We start from the raw sequence: 19,692 nt of genomic DNA, 5'->3' as shown, positions 1-19,692 counted from the left end.
ACCAGCTGCTGCATACTGGATGTAGAACTGTCTGCTTCCTGGTAAAATGAAACCCTCCTTGAAACATAGTTTTTGCGAGTTTCACAGAACATACTATAAGCATGCTAAGCTTTCTGTACATGCAACACAGACCTATCTGTTACAAACATTGTGGGCAAAAAGGTGTGCAGTAAAGACGATGTAAGCAGTGGGCATGGCGCCTTGAAGCCGTGGTGGCTTTTGGTAATTTGCTGGTGCTGTATAAAGTGACTTGTACCTGCTACATAGTGAAATAAATGGATTTCTTTCCTTAAGGTTCGCTGACCAGAGAGCATTTTCTTCTGACTTTACGTACAAGAATGGGCTCGTGGGCCATGAGAGCTGATGGTGCACATGTTCTGAGAGCGTTTGACAAAACAGAGGACAAGTGAGACATCTTGGACCAAGAGAGTGGGAAAGAGACGGATGGATGAAAGCACCCTTTGAGGCCTTTTTATCAAACCTGAGCAGATTTAAACCAATTTTTCAACCTGACAAGCATTGCATATTTTTCTTATAAGCAGCCCCCACCGCCGTACAACTACTATACAGTTTATATATTCATATATTCTCTGATCTGTATCTCTGTTTGATAGATTGTTAATAAATGAGCTAATCCGTGTACATTCTTATCTGTCTAGGCATGCATTTTACACCCGTTTACAAAAAAAAAATATCTCTATAAATCTCCATGCAGACAGTCAGAGCAGCATAAAACTTATTCCAAGTCCACACCACTGTACCACCTATAAGTATCTTACTTGGTATTTGGTGTACAAAGGAAAACAGTGTCCACGTAAAGTTATTCATAGTGGCCAAATCATACTGCACTGAACTGAGCTTACAGGGGACTGACTATGCTTTTACATATTTTCTGTCATATATATTCTCTGGATACTCATATTAAACATGGTCAGTGTTTTAAATAATGAGGTTGAGATAAGTTCAAGTAGTCCCTGTGAGCCATAAGCTCAAATTTCAGATAGTTTTTCTCTACTCTTGGCTATAAACTGTATATAAAACATGGGTGTGACTATTAAAGGCACTGTGAAAGTGCCTTAAACCAGCATTCTTTCTAATGGCCACAAAGGGGTAATTCCTGTGATTTCACAAGATGGGACTTCCCTAATAATTGGGTGCCACAGGGGCAAAGTTCATCTTTTCTACATAGGCTGTGCTCTTCACTTGGTGTGATGTCACTGAGAACAGATATCCCCTAATATGGTAATTTCAGGCACACAGCTCAGGCTGCCAGCACAGAAGTTTCCTTTTTTTGTTTTGTTTATGAGGGGCAGCCAATCAGAAGAAAGTTGGCTTACAGGGTAATATCGTAAACTATAATAACGGCAGAGTATGATTGGCTCAGTCACATGAGAGTAAAAAAAGGCAGCCTCCGTGCGACAAGGAAAAATGGGTGGTTGCCCAGTGATTGCATTGATTGTTGCAGCGGTTGAGCGTGCAACACCCTCAACTTCTCGGTGATCACTTTTGATCACAAGGCGTTTGCACAGATTGCCAGTTGGGAGGTGACCCATCTCCAAACAAAGGCGATCTGACTCGGACTGAGTGCAATCACTCTCAGACAGACTGGAACAGGTTTGCAAATAATTAAAGTCTGATTTATAAATGCAGACAGACTGCCAACATAATGCAGTCACCAATAGTCTGCGCCAATCAGCGAAACTCATCTATGACACGTCTTTGCAGCAGGGGAATCACCTCAACCGGCTGCCAACTAGCGGTATGTTTTCTTAGTTACCGAGCGCCTGTGTCATTCTGCATTTAAACATATAAAACAAACAAATCAATGAGGTGCTGGCTGGACTGATTGTAGATACTTAATAGCAATTTGAGCAATGTGGACAGCAAAACGTAGTATTTGTGAGAGATTTACGTGACTTTATTATATTAAATTGCCATGTTATCATAAAGAGATTGCATGTGATTGGAGTCGGAAACTGAAAGAAGACTGACTTCATCTTATGGCTGTTTTATCATTGTCTTGATGGCAGCAACTGACGAGTGGTCGCCCGTCTCTAAAGCAACCATTTCAAAGGTAACAAGATTGCAAGTTCATTGCACACTGTTGCAATCATTTTTGTCTCCAGCCTCTGTTTTCTGTAGTGTGACTGGAGCATGAGGTAAATAAGGATAATAATGAATTGTGACTCATTCAGAGCAACTCAAGTACAGTCCAAGAATAAAAAATATTTAGCTGGAAATGAGGATAACTGTTCCCCTTTAATGTAACCTTGGATAAACGGGGTGACCTTAGTTTCTTGATCAATACAGCTTAATTTATATGTATCTTACTCAGCTATTAACACATAGCTATCCAAACATATTCTAACAGTCAATTATAATTCATGCTTACTGAACATCGTCAGAAATTTGCAACAATGTTTGTAGCTTGTCCAATAAATAACATTTGGTGCTTTGATTACATTGTTAGCTCATGTGTTTCAATTTTCTCTTCTGATTTTCTTGTTGCACTAATGCAGCCACAAAGGGAGTACTAGCTTGGACATAGTCATTTAATATTGTATGTAGCGATAACCTAAAAGTCACTCTTGGGAGTCCTCAGTTCCTACCATGCAGCATTATAATTCATTCTTTTCCCCGAGAACAAACTCTACAGCATTTCTAAGTGCAAGCCTTCATAATAAATCCTCTGGAGTCCTATGAAGCATGCTGTGCAGCAATGCCACACAGGAGGAGGGATATAAAAACAATCGATAAGGCCATCATTGGAAAAGAGAACCCAAAATTACAAAGCCTCAAAGCGCAGCCGTGGCTGCTCTTTTCTGCAGCAACAGTCCATTTGTAAGAACTGATGCAGCTTTTAGTTTAAAATATCACCCACTCCTGAAATTCACAGTTTTGTTTTGTTTTTTATCTCTTGCAGTCCTGCCACACTCAAGTAGAAATGCTTCCCAAGTGACCCCTCCTTCTTCCTCTCTGTTAGCCCGCTGAACACAGTGTTGGTTACATTCTTCAAAGGAAATAACACAAGTATGTGACAGGAATCTGTTTCACAGACTTCCGTCACACACCGCGGCCTGAAAAGGTGCTTTAGGGATTTTTGGAAGGGGAAGCAAAGCAGGTCCATCAGACATCAGCACTCACAGACATTCAGCATTCACACACTTGCACTCGATGTTCATTGCACACAGCACAGTTCTCATGTGAAACAGCAACATCCACGTGCACACACTTATATACATGCACAGCCTTGGTTTTAGCCATACAACTGAGAGTTAAACAGAAAATAAAAGAGGCCTGTGGATGGAGGACTACAGCCAGTTCTTTTTTTCCCCACTGAGGGCAAATAGTGCCTGGCTTGGATGGGAGCCATGCACTGCTGTATGTACACCACAAGCAATTGGATGAGGAAAAGCTGAATATTGCTGCTGGCACTTTGACCCTAAAGAGTGCAAAGACGCGAGAGTGTTGCTGACATGAAAGGATGAATTTATTTTTGCACACAGTTATTCTTGCACATATCTATGTGAATGTAATTTATTGATAATCAAAAATAAAATCGTAACCAAAATCAATCATTATGTATGTCTTTACTGTGTTATGGCAATTCACCTATTCCAGGAAAAAACTGACCAAACTGAGTCAAAAACAACAGATCTTAAGTCAACGTCTTGACTTTCTCTTTCATGATTTTTTATGAAAGAGATGTTTCATGAAACATATGTCACTTTGATGTTATAACCCCATACTGAACACTTTAAATTAATCAAATGTCAAAATTAAGTGATGATAATCCCCGCGTGAAATCAAAATATACGACTCGAACATGTGAGTCGATCTCCTTTAAGTAAAAATGATGGCTTAATCTCTCAGCATTTTCTTATCAATCTGATGCTTTAAAAAATACTCATAATATTTTAGATGTTTTTCTTTTTTTCTGGGAGGAATGGTCTTCCATATAGTGCAGCACAAAACCCAAGCGATACACAAAAGCACCGAACCAAACAAACAAAAACCAACAGACAAAACACTCCCCACACGTGAAAAAAATCGATTTTGATTTAGGGTTAAGAAAGCAGTGAGGGCCTGGTTTTATCTGTCCGAGGTTGGACTCGGGGTCCGATTTCTGGAAACCTGGATGTCTACTCGTTTCCATCCAGGAAATAATGACAGAACAAATGTAAAATGAACACTGGTGATTGCAAATTGAGACAAAAAAAGAGGAGCTAACAATGTTTTTTTCATCCAAGGTTCATCATCATTTATTAGAAAATGTTCTTTTACCTGAGAGAATCCTTCAATAGCTTCCTTTACCCATTCACAAAAAGTGGTCTGTGTTTGCGTGTGTGCGTGCACGTGTGTGTGTCTGTGTGTGTACTGGGTCTTGCCGATGCTCTCATGGGACAGTGCATTATTTTCACACAAATGTAAGAAAGAGATCTGATTAGACAAAAAAATCAAATAAAATTCACAATGTTTACTCAGCCACTTATTGCACTTCATTCAAAATAACTGTAAACGCTATAATTGATCATTTCATTGCATGGCTTTGCCCAAAGGCCTCTGCCGTTTTTACTTTCAGATTGAACAGAAATTTAATGGTGCAAAAGTCATTTGGCTTGGGTGCAATTTAAATATACATACATATATATATATTTATGATTATAGTATTACCTCTGAAGAATCTTCTACCTACTGTTGGTTTGGTCAATTCAAAGTGCTTCTAAGTAAGTGCTAAAGGAAAATGGATTTTTGCTATCAAACACTTGCCTCACATTTCAAAAGCAGAGGTAAGCACATGGTTAACTAACCTTACTTATGCTACATAAAATCCACATATGAACGTCGACTACTTTGAATGCATACATTTCAGCAACTTGGTCGCGATATGCAAAGATTAAAGCTACATATTCAAGAAAGACTGAATTTAGGGCCTGGTTTAAATTTTGTAATTTGAGGCTCTGAGACCTTAACGCACCAAACAATGAGAGCATCGCATTAGACGCACACAAGCAAAATTCCAAACACACATATACATACACACACCACTTTCTGAGCAGTTTACAAAAAAACAGCACGTCTCGTAGAATCCTTGTTCTCCACAACATCCCCGGAACCCCTCCTACTTCTCTGGGTCCCAGACGACTGTGAAGATTTACTGAGCCTAAGGACCAGCCAAGCAGGCTGGGCTAAAGGCCAGCTAACCCCAACAGTCCTGGCCCGCACCCACACAAAGTAGCAAGGGTCTCTGGGTCATGCAAAGAACCTCTGGAATTCAAGCAAGGGCCAAATCTGATTTCATAAGCAAGACCGGCTCACAGTTGTTACAGTGAGCATGTCTGTCGGAGGGATTTGGAGGGAAATTGCATAGACATCTTGCTACTTGCATGTCTTAACAAACTCTACATTTGGCATGGGGGAGGGGAGAGGGGAACCAAAAACAACCATAAAACCAAAAGACATTACAGACAATCTCCACCCTTGTCCAACATGTCAACATGTGAGAATAAACCAGGATCTATGGAGGGGAAGGGCTGAGAAGCTCCACAAAGCCAGCCTCAAAAACATCAGTCTGCTTGTTGTGGTGAGGAACAGCATGATTTGTTTGAGCTCGGGGTGTCACCAATTGTTATAAACCAAAATTACTTTCAGCTTTAAACAGTTGGAGCTGAAAATATGATGCTTGGTTCAAACTTGCATCATTTAAGACACCATTTGTACTTTTAATTTATGCATTGTGGGAAGGTTGGTTAGCTATTCAATGTCATAGAAGCGAAAAAAGGAAATGGATCCAGAAAAGCATTTAAAACTGACTGAGATCTGATTGCTGAAACTAATTCGAGAGGTGATTCCAGACTCATTTTAGCTAGTTACTGAAATGCTATACATACACATTTGTCTCTCCAAGATGCACAAGTAATCTTTATGCGTCGCAAGTGCAAGCACATCAGTAAATGACCTGTGGAAGTAGGCCCTAATGGCATCTGAAATGACTTGTGTTAATGAGGCCTCACGTACTTGTTGCAAACTACTTCGGGTTTCAGTTAAATTGATCCTCAAAGTTCGGATTCAGTGTCTTTAGGCTGGCTTTTTGGGGCATTGGGATGGTGGACAAAAGGACTAATCCATTTTAGACTTTGACAACTACGATGTGGGTGTTAAACAGCTGTTTCAACTTGCATTCATGCCCAATAATAACCTGCTCCCTATCCCACTTCCCTTTGTAAGTTACCCAAAATCAAATATACACATTTATCTACCTGGATTATTTTGGTGTGAGTTGCACAGTTTTTGATATATCATTTGTAGATATGCCTATTTTCTCTTTAATTATAATGTAACTAAGTGCCGCAAAATCTATAAAACTCAGAAGTAATGTGAAGTTACTTACAGATAAGTCAGAAACCTTGTTGCGACATGACCAGTTTCAGGTACAGGCTGTTTTCTTTGCACTAAACTAAGCCTGCCATTGCAAATGAAAAGCATTAACGCTCAGCTGAAATGAATGCTGGTCATGTTCACATTCTGTCATAGGCATGAGCTTCTTGTCACATGGTAGATGCATGCTTCCCTTCAGTGCAGGGATACGTTTGGTGACTGAAATCTCAGTTGGATAGGGGAGTTTCTTTTTTTAAGTAGCACAAAGCAAATGTGCCAGTTAGAAATATTGTTCCTCAAGAGAAGGCTGATGTTTCTGCAGCTCATATCCCTGGAAAAAAAAAGGCAACTCAGACCAACATAATCTCGGTCAGGGGTTCTCGGTGTTTTGATGACCAATTGCAGATTTAGGGAGTGCAAGAAAAATGCACATTTAATCAAAGTTTTTTTTACAGTGTGTGTATCTTCAGAAAATTAGTTGATTGTTGAATTTTCTTTTCTTTTAACATGTTCTGCTTATTGAATTCACCTGTTGCTTATCACCCTTACCTATCGGTCTTGGTCAAGCCCCACTTTTCCCAAGTCTTTTCTGTTGTTTTCCTATTTCCCTATTTTTCTGTTGGGTTCCCTATCGCTAGATCGACCTGCCTCTTTATCCACTGCTCTTTGACACTGTAATAAAGTCCTTGTTTTCCTGTCATGTCTTACTTTTGGCTTCTTGGTCCTGATAGAACTGTGGATGAATAAAATATATGCAAATATATAAAATAATATAGTAGTGGATTCTTACTTGGGCCACAAAAATGCCTCGAGAGCCACTGCAGCACACTTTGAGAACCCCGGCTCTACTATGGGCCATGTAGATTTGACTTTGGGGTGAAGCGTCTCTTTAATAAAGCATCCCCCACTGCACTCCTGACCTTTAACTGCCGCAGCTGCTGGCAACACTCACATCAATAGTTTGGAAAAACGGAATCTGATCCCATAGGTAAACGCACACTCACACACAAAACTATAATCATTCATGTGAAGCGTGAGAACACGAGGGCTATGCATCGATCTCTTTGCAAACAACAGGAGGCACAGGGCTTATGATTAATGTCACAGGGCACTTCTGAATATGGATCTGCATGCACATGTGAGAGGGTGCACACATAAAAAAAAATGTAACAAGCATTACACATTACTTTGCTCTTTTTTTTCTTTTTACTTTTATCCACTTGCATGACAATGGGATGGAGCGGTTAAATTGACTTTTTACAATGAATCTTCGAGTGTTGTATGTTTTTGTATTTACATCCTTGGTTATGGCCAAAATAAGCTGTAAATGAAAAAAACAAAACAAAACACAAATCATAGAAAAATACATAACATAGTATTGCACCTTGCAGACGGGCAATATATATATTCTCAGTTTTGTTGGTTGTTTTGTAACGTCTATGTGACACCACTATCCTCTCTGCTGGTGTGTGGAAGTTAGGTTGTGGGTGCCGGGCTCAGGTCCAGCCCCCTCCTGTCAGCTACATTCAATTCCATAAAACACTCAGCTATTACAGAAGTCAAAATCCCTCAGTCTCTGGGCCATTCACATTTTAGGTTTACTGTCTAAAGACTGTGCCTTTAAGGTGAAGTGCTCACGTTGGCAGAGCTCAGAGCTGATGTCTCAACATTTTCTTGCGTTTAAGTTGCACCTCCTGTCATTCGAGAACCAAATCAATAATCTAGAGGGCACCAAAGCTTGAGGGAAGAGTCCTTTTGTAACTTACACTGATGCGTACACAAGCACATATTATCTCGACATGTACATTTTTTTAAAATCTATATATGCATCTCTGAACTTTCACATGTGCCTGCAAAATATGACTCCTCCCAAGTTCCTTTGAGTCTCGTGTTGTGTGAGGTATGACAAGATTGTGTTTCAGTTTTTTTGTTTTTTTTTGTATTTTCAGTTTATGTTGCATTATTTTTTTTCTATTTGTTTTTTTTCTTTCCTCCAAAGATGTATTTCATTAAAAAAAAGGAACAAAATATATATATAAAAAAGAAATTCCTGTTTTTTTTTTGTTGGTTGTAAATTTTCTCCTGATAAAAGGGGACGGACAACTGGACAGACACACGGACAAACAGATCAGTTGGCTTACAAACACAAACTATAGACGTGAAAAAGAAGTGAAGTTTTTTCTATGTTACACTGCACACATGGTCAAAAAGTGACAACAGCTGTTTTGTTTTTCTTTTACACAGAGCAGTTGAAGCGTCAAAACAAACAAACAAACAAACAGAAATATAAGAAAACAATGATAAAATGAAAAAAAAATCTCCAATAATTTTGTTCAGGAGTCTTTTTTTTAAAGTCATCTTTTTTTTCATATTGTTTGATGGATGTAAAATCCTTTTCATATATCTTTTGTTTTCTTAATCTACATCAGACTCAGAAGGTAAAAAGCAGCATTATAACCCCTACTGTCACACGCACATACCCAGTCAGCTCACGACAACAAAGGACGTCGATTTCTTTTTCGGTTCTTTTACAAAGATGTGTTGGAATCCCAAACCTGCATCTCAGGAATGCGGGATCTGTCTTCCTGATCCTCACAATCTGAACGTTGGAGGTTATCCTTACAGAGGAAGCTGAGGGAGGACATTTGGGGTCGTCAGCTGGCACAGGAGCGGGGGTTCGCGTGGGGCTGCGTGGGAGCCGAAGGGGACATCCGCCCTTCCTCCGTGTGTTTGACGACATCGTCTCTGCAACCAGCCACATCACCCCCTCTCGCCCATGTCAATGATGGCAGTGAGGGTTGGGGCCTCAGCTTTGTTTGTTTGTTTGTTTGTTTCCTGTCCTGTCCTTTCTTCTTCTCTTGCATCCTCGCATTCTCACACTCCAGTCTCTCGTCCCTGCTGCTTTGCCGGTCACATTCAATTGGTGGCGCCACTCTAAAAGGGCAGTTATGGCCAGCCTTGTTTCACAAGGCCTGGATCCTGTTTGGTGTGAATGAATCTGGACAAAACTGGGTATGAACTGCTCAGTGGTGACAGCTAGGATGCTTTGGGAAAAGGAGAGGATTTTCAGTGTTCAGAGGAGGGCTTAAAGTGAAATTTGAGTGGGCTCTGGTATGGGACAGTGAGTACTACACGGATAAAGAGAAAGCCCTCCTAGGGAGGGATCTCTGCCCCCTGCTTCTGGGCTGTTTTGGTTCTACTGGTGTAATACTGACAACAGGACAGGTTTAGGGCCGAGTCCACTGCAAGAGAAAAGGCCCCGTTACACAGAGCAGCTCAGGATACCATTTGTGGTCAATTTTAATTGGGGAAACTAATCTGAAAAGGAGAGTTTATGGGCTGTTGCATTAGTGCAAAAACTCCCACCAGCCTGGCTGAGTGGGGTCTGTTATCATATTGATGGCGGGGCGGTATTAGACTTGAGCTAGGCTCCAGAAAGGGCAATGTCACGGACTGGACAAGAGGAGGGTAGAAAAAAGAAGAGTGGGGATGGATCTCTAGAGGTGGTGATGGACTTTAGGAAGAGTCAAACCAGACTCCACCGCTGTGCCCAAAGACGGTGTTCCAGTTCCTCTCCCCTCCCAACTGCACTCAAGCTCTGAGGGGGTGTGGATAACTCGTGTGCATGCGCCCAGTATAAACTACAGCTCGGTATTGGATAGAAAATAGACTAGATTTCTTTCAACCCAGTTAGATTTGGCTTGGCCCCAGAATTGGATTGAGCAGAGTGAGCTTTTGAAATCAAATCAAACACTCTTGTATGGTCATTTGGAGGGTAAACTTATCATATCTGCCATGGATGTTTGAGCTGAGATATTACTGCTATAGTAGTGAGCGTTGGGAAGCTAGAAGTGCGGTTGAGTTGCCTGTGAGCAGGCTTCACTCCATCATTTTTTATGTCAAACACTCTGCCCATGCATGACAGAAAGCTGAAATTTTCCATGAAAATATTTACCAAGCTCCAGTGGCATCTATCATAAGTGTAGCGTGGTACGTCATCACCATGCAGATGGAAATCTTTGCATGCTGATTTGACGGGCGTGGCCACCTTGACTTATTGGTAACTCTGTGTAATTGTTCCTCTTGCTGCTTTTTGCTTTAATGGGCTGCACATCCCACGCTGTCCTTCGTTGCTTCTGCGAGTCGGTTTCTGTCTTTAGAGAAACTGGTAAATCCAAATTTGAAAAGATGACACTTGGTCCCACTTGATAAAATAAAAAAAAAATTAAAAAAAGAGATAACCCGAATGTTATGGGTACCACTCCCTGGAAGGGGGTAAAACCTTCCAGGGGGATGGTTGGCCCTCCTGTCTTCAGTGGTATTTCATTTGAACCAAGTGATAGCGCTGTGTGTATGTGTGTGTATTCTGCGAATGTTTGTGTCTTTCCATGTCTACGAGTGTGCACCTCCGCAAAAAGCTATGCACATCTGTGTGTCATTCTACACATGCTCCAACTCGAATGGTGTATGTCTGTGTGTAGGCTGTGGGCAGCTGCCCTGTGTCCACAGAGGTGAGGTAGTGCCTGACACCACAGGGGCAGTAATGCTGCCCCAGCCTAGGGGTGTGTCCACTTTGAGGTAAATGGTAGCCTTCTTGGCATTTGCCTGCTCTCAGTGACGCCCATGTTAAAATAAAAAAAATAGAATAAAATAACCAAAAAACAAGAAAAAAATCAAAACAGAAGGCAAATGTGTATGGAAGCCTGGAGGGGCCACACTGAGTTGAGCCCACGAGAAGAGGACTCTGTACAAACCCTGCAGGTTAGGGCTGTATATCAACACTGCCGTGCAGTGCATACAGTAAAATGAGGCATTCACGTTACTCTGAGGTGATGTGTGTTTTCGTGTGTGTGTGTGAGAGAGTTAAAAAGACAAAAAGAGAGTCAGTGTGTGTACGTGATGAGCCCTGCCGTCTTGCTGGTGTTTGCTGCTATTCAGAACCTCCTCGGAGGTTGGGTGTGGGAGATTTACTTCTGACCCCTGGCTCAGAATCTATAGTCCAGCTTTTACGGTGTAATTCCTCTCTCTGTCCCTGTGCCTTCCTTTTCTCCCGCCTCCCCTCTAAGCATCTCCCTTTCTCCTCCCCCTTCTTTTTCGCTTCCTTCCCTTCCTTCAATGCTGTAACTCTTCAGACAGAGAAGGGCTTACTTGTCATTCATAAGATGGTAGGCTGCTGGCACAAGCAGCATAGGCAATGACAAGGCAAGTCTGCTCATGTGTGTGTGCGTATGTGTGTGTGCTGTATGTCACAGGAACCGGTCCAATGACAAAAATGAAGGTTGATATGGAGCCATGGTCTGTATGTTTTTCAAAGGTAGAGAACACAATTTCATAAAACTGGAGTAGCCTTATATAAATATAGCACCGGTTTCACAGGGATATGAGAAGAACAAGCTCCAAAAACAGCTGTCATGGCTCAGATTGAGTTGAGTAATTGATAAGTGGTGTGGCTGCTCTGCTTTACTGCCGCCGTTATACACCACGGAAACGTTTACAACGTCTGCTGAAATTTTAATGTGCAGTGTCTGCTGATTGCGTGCGCCTGCATGACTGTGAGCAACGATATGACACTACTGTCCATACCTTCTGAATCAATGCCTTAACACTTATTCAGAAATAATACTGAGAGGTGCTGGCCAGCTTTGACGCTGGAAACATGGGCTTCAAGACAAGTGTAAATCTGTGACCGCTACAATAAAACCAAGGAGGGGAAACTGACCCTGCAAAGAGTGCTGCCCTGAAGAACTGAGGTGGAACAGGCTGTGAGTGGGTGTGTGTGTGTGTGTCTGTGTGTTTGTGTCTTGGCAAATGGCTACAACTCTTACTAGATAAGACATCATGCTCAGACAGAAGGGCCCCCAAACAGATTTTAAAACAGGGGTTGGTATAGGGAGGAGAAAGAGGTGGAGAAGAGGGTGTTCACAAAACAAAATCCTCTGTTTGCTTCACTCTCCTGTTGCTGGTGTGTTGTTTCTGATATTGTTGTTTCCAGTTTTAAAACCACATACTGTGAATGTGATGTCAGAGAAATGCAGATTCCTGCAGAGAGGATTCTCCCTCCATTCTTCCTCCACAAACACGATGGACTAACCCATCTTCTGTTTCGCTCCAACTTTCTCTTCCCTTTGCGTGCCGGCAAGTGTGTCTCACACCTCCTGGTCCTCGAAGACCTCCAAGAAGAGCGGGGGGAAGAGTTCGTTGGGACATTCCACCTTCATGTGAAGGAAGCGGCTGGCGTGGCACGCCCCGATCATCCGCAGGTCCGTCACCTTCATCAGAAGCTTCGGCCAGAAGTGGGGAATGTTGTGCTTGCGGTAGTTGATGTAGTGCTCGAACGCCAGCAGGTACGTCTCCTGGCACTTCTCGATCTTGTCCGTACAGGTCAGGCCTGAGCGATCTGCACAAAGCAAAGAAGGCGAGCGGGAAGAGGGAGCGCAGAAGGCGATGGAGAGGGGGTTAGAGAAGAAATATGGGAAAAGGATGTAAGAAGGAGAAGGGAAAAGAGAACATATGGACAATGAGTACTACATAGTTGAAGATGTAAGAACTATAAATGTTAGCAATACTAAATAAGATGAGACCTGTTATCAAGCATCATGACCAAGGTTCTTACTGCAAATAGCATTATATTATCATGGTGCCATCTGGGTGATTACAACCCAGAAAAAAATCCTAATTACCTGGCAGCAATTTTTCCAGTTCATTAAACTTGGGAAAAATGCAACCGTTCAGTCTAGAAACATGAAAAAATTGACAAGTTTAACCAACTAGAAAGAGTAAAAAATGAGAATTATAAACAGACAAGATTAGAGATATATATATATATATATATATATATATATATATATATATATATATATATATATATATATATATATATATACATATATATATATATACATATATATATATACATATATATATATATATATATATATATACACATATATATATATACATATATATATATATATATATATATATATATATATATATATATATATATATATATATATATATATATATATATATATATATATATATATATATATATATATATATATATATATATATATATATATATATATATATATATATATATATATATATATATATATATATATATATATATATATATATATATATATATATATATATATATATATATATATATATATATATATATATATATATATATATATATATATATATATATATATATATATATATATATATATATATATATATATATATATATATATATATATATATATATATATATATATATATATATATATGTATGTATGTATGTATGTGTGTGTGTGTGTGTGTGTGTGTGTGTATATATATATATATATATATACATATATATAGATATACACACACACACACATATATATATATATATATATATATATATATGTATAGCCATTTAAAACTGTTAATCACATGCTTCAATAGTCAAATCTTTTTTCATATGCTGTTGAAATATGCAAACATAACACTGCAAACACACAAGATCACATTCACTTTTATTGGCTCAGTCATGCTAGAGTAAAAATAGCAACATCCTTGTGACTAGTAAAGGCTGGTGGTTAAGTGGTGACTGCAATTAATTTTTTTCTCTTTTGCACTGATGTGGTTGCAACACCTACATAACACTTTTAATCCACGATGTGATTACATAGGGTGCCTGGTGGTATTCAACCTGTCTTCAAACAACCCCCATCTGACTCAAATACAGAAAAATTGCCAACTAATCTGCGCCGATGAGCACAATTTTTTTTGCAATGTGTCTCTTTTAAATAGGGAATTCAACTTAATTGTCTGCCAGCTGGTTGTAGTCTGGGTATATTCATATATATTATAAGGTTCCTGAGTGCCCATGCAATTTTGGCAGCAACTACTTCACTATTTGTGGAGGAATTTATATTTGAAATCTATGAAACTCTGGCTGGACTCTGAATGTAAGCATGTGATGTGAATTTCTGTTTAATGTGAATTTATGTGCATACAGAAAGCAATAGATTTGCAGTTTCGCTGATTTATCACACATAGCTGCTGTATTATCACAAGCAGATTGCTGTTAATGCCAGCTTGACCCCATTCAATCCCAGACTGATAGCAATGAACTCTCTTTCATTTTAAGGGCGTCTGGGCACACCAAAGTCATTCTGAGGAGGTCAGCTGACAGCAAGCGGTCACAGAGTTGATCCTTGTCTTAAAAACAACATTTCAAAGACAACAAGGCTGCAAATTCACTACATACAGTTGCCATAATTTTGGTGGTGCTGCAGTCTCCAGTCACTGTTTTAACAAGTGTGACTACAGCATAAGTGTGGCTACTTTAGCGATGCTAGCACCAGCAGCTTTCATCCCTTGCAGATTAACATCCATGTATTTACATGTGGTTACGTATTGTTGGTGGCATTATGTCAGTTTTTTCTCATATAGTTCACAGTGTGTTCTCAAACCAGAGCAACTGCTGGTGTTAAAATTGTAAAAAGACTGCTACTTAGTGTAAGTTTTTCTCTTACTACTTCTGAGGACTAACTACAAGCTGCATTCACACATTCTGTTTTTCTCCATCATGCACACTCTGAAGGAGGCACCGGGGCATGTATGACCAGGGAAATATGAAGTGAAACATACGTAGAAGAATGAATATGATTTTTGAACAAAAATAATAATGATGCTATTAGCTGATGCTAATATGCTAACTCATTTTATACTGTTAACAACTGATGAAAATTGTTGTGCATGAACTTCTTTTGTGTTTTGCCTTTATAATACTGGGGAGGATCGGTCTACGTTCTCCTAATATTTTACAGATAAAAACACAAAAAACAGTTGTCGTATTGCACACTGCAGGGCTTCTTTTTTATCAATTCATCCCACCATGAAAAGTGTGACATTTCAAGCACAAGTATGTCAAACCGGATCCCCTGCAGCGTGTGGACTGTTCATCTGTTTTTCTTATATCCACTTTGTTTTCAGTTCAAAACTCACCCCAGTTTTAGAGGTGCACATATGGATTTTTCGCCAGGGGTTTCAACATCCAGGCATCTCCTGGGTCTGCAGCCCAGGAAAAATCACAAGCAGACGAGTGTTTCTGTTGCCGACTAAGGAGGACAGCAATGTTTCATTGTCTAGTTGACTACTCTCTCTACTCTCTCTCATAGCTGAACACAAAGCCAGAAGCACCCCAGCCAGGCAGGGAGTAGTTCTTGTTTGTCCTAACAGCATTTTAATATTATTTTTCTTTTTCAGTTTTCTTTAATCAGTAAAAAAAAAACCTTTAAATTATTTACATTCATTCATCCATCCAATTTATTCCATTTATCCAGTTCAGGGGCGCTGCAGCCTATTCCAGCTGTCACAGAGCTAAAGACTGGGTAGGCCCTGGAAGGTTGCCAGTCTATCACAGGGCCAACACATAGAGATAGACAACCATTCACACTCACACCTATGGCCAGTTTAGAAGTACTTTAACCATGCATGTTTCAGGAATGTGGGAGAAGGCCGGAATATCACTCAACAAAATGGAAAGAAATGACCACATAGATCCCAGCACCTTCTTGCTGTGAGGCGATGGTGCTAACCATGGGGCAGCAGCACCAAATACATATTAATATATTATTTATGTATATTTGCCATATTTTAAATAATATATTAATGGATATATTAGAGAGAGACTAGAACATCCCTTCTATTGCATCCTACTATTTGAAAAAACTGCGCATGTACGTAATAAATGTTGTACAATAAATAAACCAAGACCAGAGACATGCAAAGACTTATTCATCACATTTAAATTGAGCTCCCAACACTGAATATGCATGTGGACATTTATCTTCAGACTATAATTAGATTTTGATTCAAAATAGGCGACATTGTATGATATGTAGAGTAGTGAGTAATGATGTCTTTGTATTGCAACTGCAAGGCCATAGGAGACTAGAAATTTGCATTTAAATTGCATTAAACTCAAACTGATATATCACTAATAACACGTGCAACAAGTCCAGAGTAACTGCCACGTAGCTTTAAATATGCAGAATAAAGGTTTTAGCAATAACCTGAGCTCATGAGAAGCACGGCTTGCAAGAGCGCCACTTCCGTGTCGTCAAGGTTGAACTGTGCCAGGCTCTTGCCCAAATCAAAGATGGCGTCCGACACCACGCCCAGCCCGCCGTTCTTCAGTTGCTCCCGCTTCACAGCCATCTCCCCACTGAGCGTCAGCGTCTCGCTGTCCGGGTCGTAGCGCATGGCTGCGCGCAAGGACATGATCTCCATGCAGCAGCCCTTCAACAGGATGATCTGGTCTTCACAAGGCAGCTGGTGAATCAAAATCAGAGCAAACATATTGTCATATTCTCAAAAACAAAGCGAGTTAGTAAGGAAAGTTTATCTATTAAGCACTTTCCTTAGACAAGCGGTCACGCAAAAGGCTAAAAATAAACGTGAACATTGAGTGCAAAAAAAAAAAAAATAGAGTAAACAGGTAGTTTGAAAATAAATAATCGTTCAATAAAAGATAGCACTATACTTTACATGCTGTATATACTGAGTCACTTTAACTTCATCTGAAAGTTGATGTCCTTGTTTGTTTTTACTAAATTTATTAACCCACTTTTATTGTATTTTATTTAGTTTACAGTATTTCAGAGAGCTGTTTTCCTTTATAAACCATTTTATTGTATTATATCCATCCATCTGCTCATTATCTGGGTCTAAAGGCTGGGGCAGCAGTCTGAGCAGAGATGCCCAGACCTCCCTCTCACCAGCTCTTCTTCCAGAAACACCAGAAGCCACCTGAGAGGTATATTCTCTGCAGTGAGCCCTGGGTTTGCCCGGGGCCAACATTCCAGCTGAACACGCCAAAAACATCTAAACAAGGAGGTGTTCAGGAGGTGTCCAACCACTTCAACTAGCTCCTTTCAGTGTGGAGGAATAGTGGCTCTAATCTGAGTCCATCCCAAATTACTCAGCTCCTCAGCCAACCTGGATCCCAGACACACTTCAGTGGAAACTCACTTAAGCTGCTTGTATCAGCAGTCTCATTGCTACGGCCGATATCAACGGGTCGTAATAATAAATAACTACAAAAATAAAGCAAACTAGCAAAAAATGCCAGTGTCTTCATGCTGCTATCTGCAGCATTATTTGAAACATCTGTTTACATCCATGGTTTCACAGCCGGTACTGGCCTGTAAACCTGCCATCCACAAACTGAATCTCTGACACAAATTTTTTATTTCATTCTGTAAGTTTCATAGAAAAATGAGAAATATCTGTCCTTCAGTCGACTGTCTTAGTGCTCACACATTAGATATGACTCAGCTGCGTTGCTACCTTCCCACATCTTCACCATTATCTAAGTGTCAATAAAGCAGTACAGCAAATAATGGCAGAGAGAATTTAGGTAAAGAGGATACTAAATAATAAATGAGAGCGAGGAAGGCAGAGAGATGTGCTAAAGAGGAAGGGATGGGAGGTAGAGAAATATGAAGATGGGCTGAAAATAGGCGTACTTTCTTTTCCCCACTGATGAACACAGATTATGACTAATACACCCTGATTTACATGGATATTAGAAACTCTGGGTTAAAACCTGTTCAATTAAATCTGCAGGCTCTGATGTGCTGAATTAATCGTACCTTGATGTGAGCTTGTTTCTTTCCTCGTTGCTCTTGACTGCAGAGCAGATTAATTGACATTCACTGGCTTGATTTGTCTTGTAAATTTCTAACTAGGGGGCAGGCTTAAAGTAAATGCCTAATAATGCAGTTAGTACTGCATCAATTTGTCAAAAAGCAACTGATTAATTTTTACTGGCTAAATGAATGCAGGCTTTGTTTCTGTGGATTCTTATAAGTAATTTACTGCAGAGCCACGGACAGATCGCTTGTAAGCTAAACAGGTTCCATCCCTCTGCCTCTTTAATCAGATTAAAATGGCTTCTTTCATAATAAAATATGTTACAATGTGAGAAGAAGATAGCAAATTAAACATTGCTGATTATCTGCTTGTGTCTGGAATATTCAAACTTTGCATTTGTTATAGCTAAACCTCCAGCTCTGGGAGCACTATAAGGAGTTTATTCATGCTCAGACACCGACTTGATTAGTAGTATCCATCATGATAGCGATACTTGTATAATAATTATACAATACATTAAAATATGCTGATTAAGAAATAAAAAAGTGACATTTTCATAAACTCTAATAGATCACAGTAAAGACTTTTTCCTCTTCTGCAATTCATCACCAGCAGAGTCACAGTCATACAGCTCTGTCACTACAGCTGTCCCACTAGACAACAGTTCTGATACACCCTGATAATTATCCAATCACCCGAGGTCTCATTACAAGCAGCACAGAAGGGAAACATGATTACGTGCTGCTAAGTGAGGCAGGCCAAACAGGAGCAGGAATGCTTCACTAATTGTCAGAAACAAAGGCCGGTTTATTTTGCAAACACTGCGATTGCTTGAGGAAATATGTAAATGATCAGCACTTTCCTTGTGTGCTGGACTTTTCTGGTAAACTGGAGCAGTCTTGGTTTAGCTGTGGTAAATGAACAGTTTTGCCAATTTTTGTTTAGTGTTAATTCTGGCTTTCCCCTGTGCTGTTCAGGTCAAATTAATCGCCACTCACCTCAGAGAACATGGGCAGTTTTTTGGCAAAGTCAACGACACGGGTGATGGCGGGAGTGATGATCTTGGTGAACTCGCTGAAGGCCTCCAGGTCCACCTTGTCTCCGTCTGATGTTGGAGCGACTGGAGACTGGCCGATTTTCTCTGGCTAAATAGGGAAATAAATGTGGGTGGCTGATTAGTGCACAGAGGAAAAGTTAAATTAGAGATTAGTAAAGCAGAAAAGAATAAAAACTGTTTGATCCATATATGATGAACCTAGTTTACAGCTCTGCAAAGTGAAGCCCAGGCTTCTAATGCCCAAGCAGGGGGGTGAAAACTCAAGTCCAACTGCAAACCAGCCCTGAGGGTCCCTCGATCTTTGACCTCAGTAAACACTTTCATGAATATTTATGGGTTCAGTCGCTGGTTTAAGACTTATGTGCAATAAAATGCTGATTTTGTAAATTATGAGTCAGAAACAAGGATAAAGCAGGGCTTACTAAACAATGCACAATGTCACGATTGCTACCTACATCTTTTAAATGCAGACTGAACTGACTGAACTGTGGGCCAGTTGCATTGTTTCAAATGCTTATAGTCAACAAATACCATAAAAACATCAAAAACAACCATGCTAGGTTGTCCAAAGCCTATAATATCCTAAGTATTCAGTG

At 40.0% G+C, this 19,692-nt stretch overlaps 1 protein-coding gene across 8 annotated transcripts in view; it reads right to left on the bottom strand.

The window, feature by feature from the left end:
* Positions 1–4,236: 4,236 nt before the first annotated feature.
* thrab (thyroid hormone receptor alpha b) overlaps positions 4,237–19,692 on the bottom strand; it is a 156,963-nt gene continuing 141,507 nt past the window's right edge. For all 8 annotated transcript variants that reach the window (XM_039616067.1, XM_039616071.1, XM_039616069.1 and 5 more), the window contains 3 exons: positions 19,038–19,184; positions 16,458–16,716; positions 4,237–12,775 (listed from right to left, as the gene is read on the bottom strand). In XM_039616067.1, coding sequence (XP_039472001.1) covers positions 12,525–12,775; positions 16,458–16,716; positions 19,038–19,184 — 657 coding nt within the window. In that variant the 3' untranslated portion in view covers positions 4,237–12,524. The remainder of the gene's footprint in view (positions 12,776–16,457; positions 16,717–19,037; positions 19,185–19,692) is intronic.

This window comes from Oreochromis aureus, linkage group 8 (genome assembly GCF_013358895.1).
Source record: "Oreochromis aureus strain Israel breed Guangdong linkage group 8, ZZ_aureus, whole genome shotgun sequence".
Lineage (NCBI taxonomy): Eukaryota > Metazoa > Chordata > Actinopteri > Cichliformes > Cichlidae > Oreochromis > Oreochromis aureus.
The sequence above is the reverse complement of the archived record's forward strand: the minus strand, read 5'-3'. Positions and strand labels throughout refer to the sequence as shown.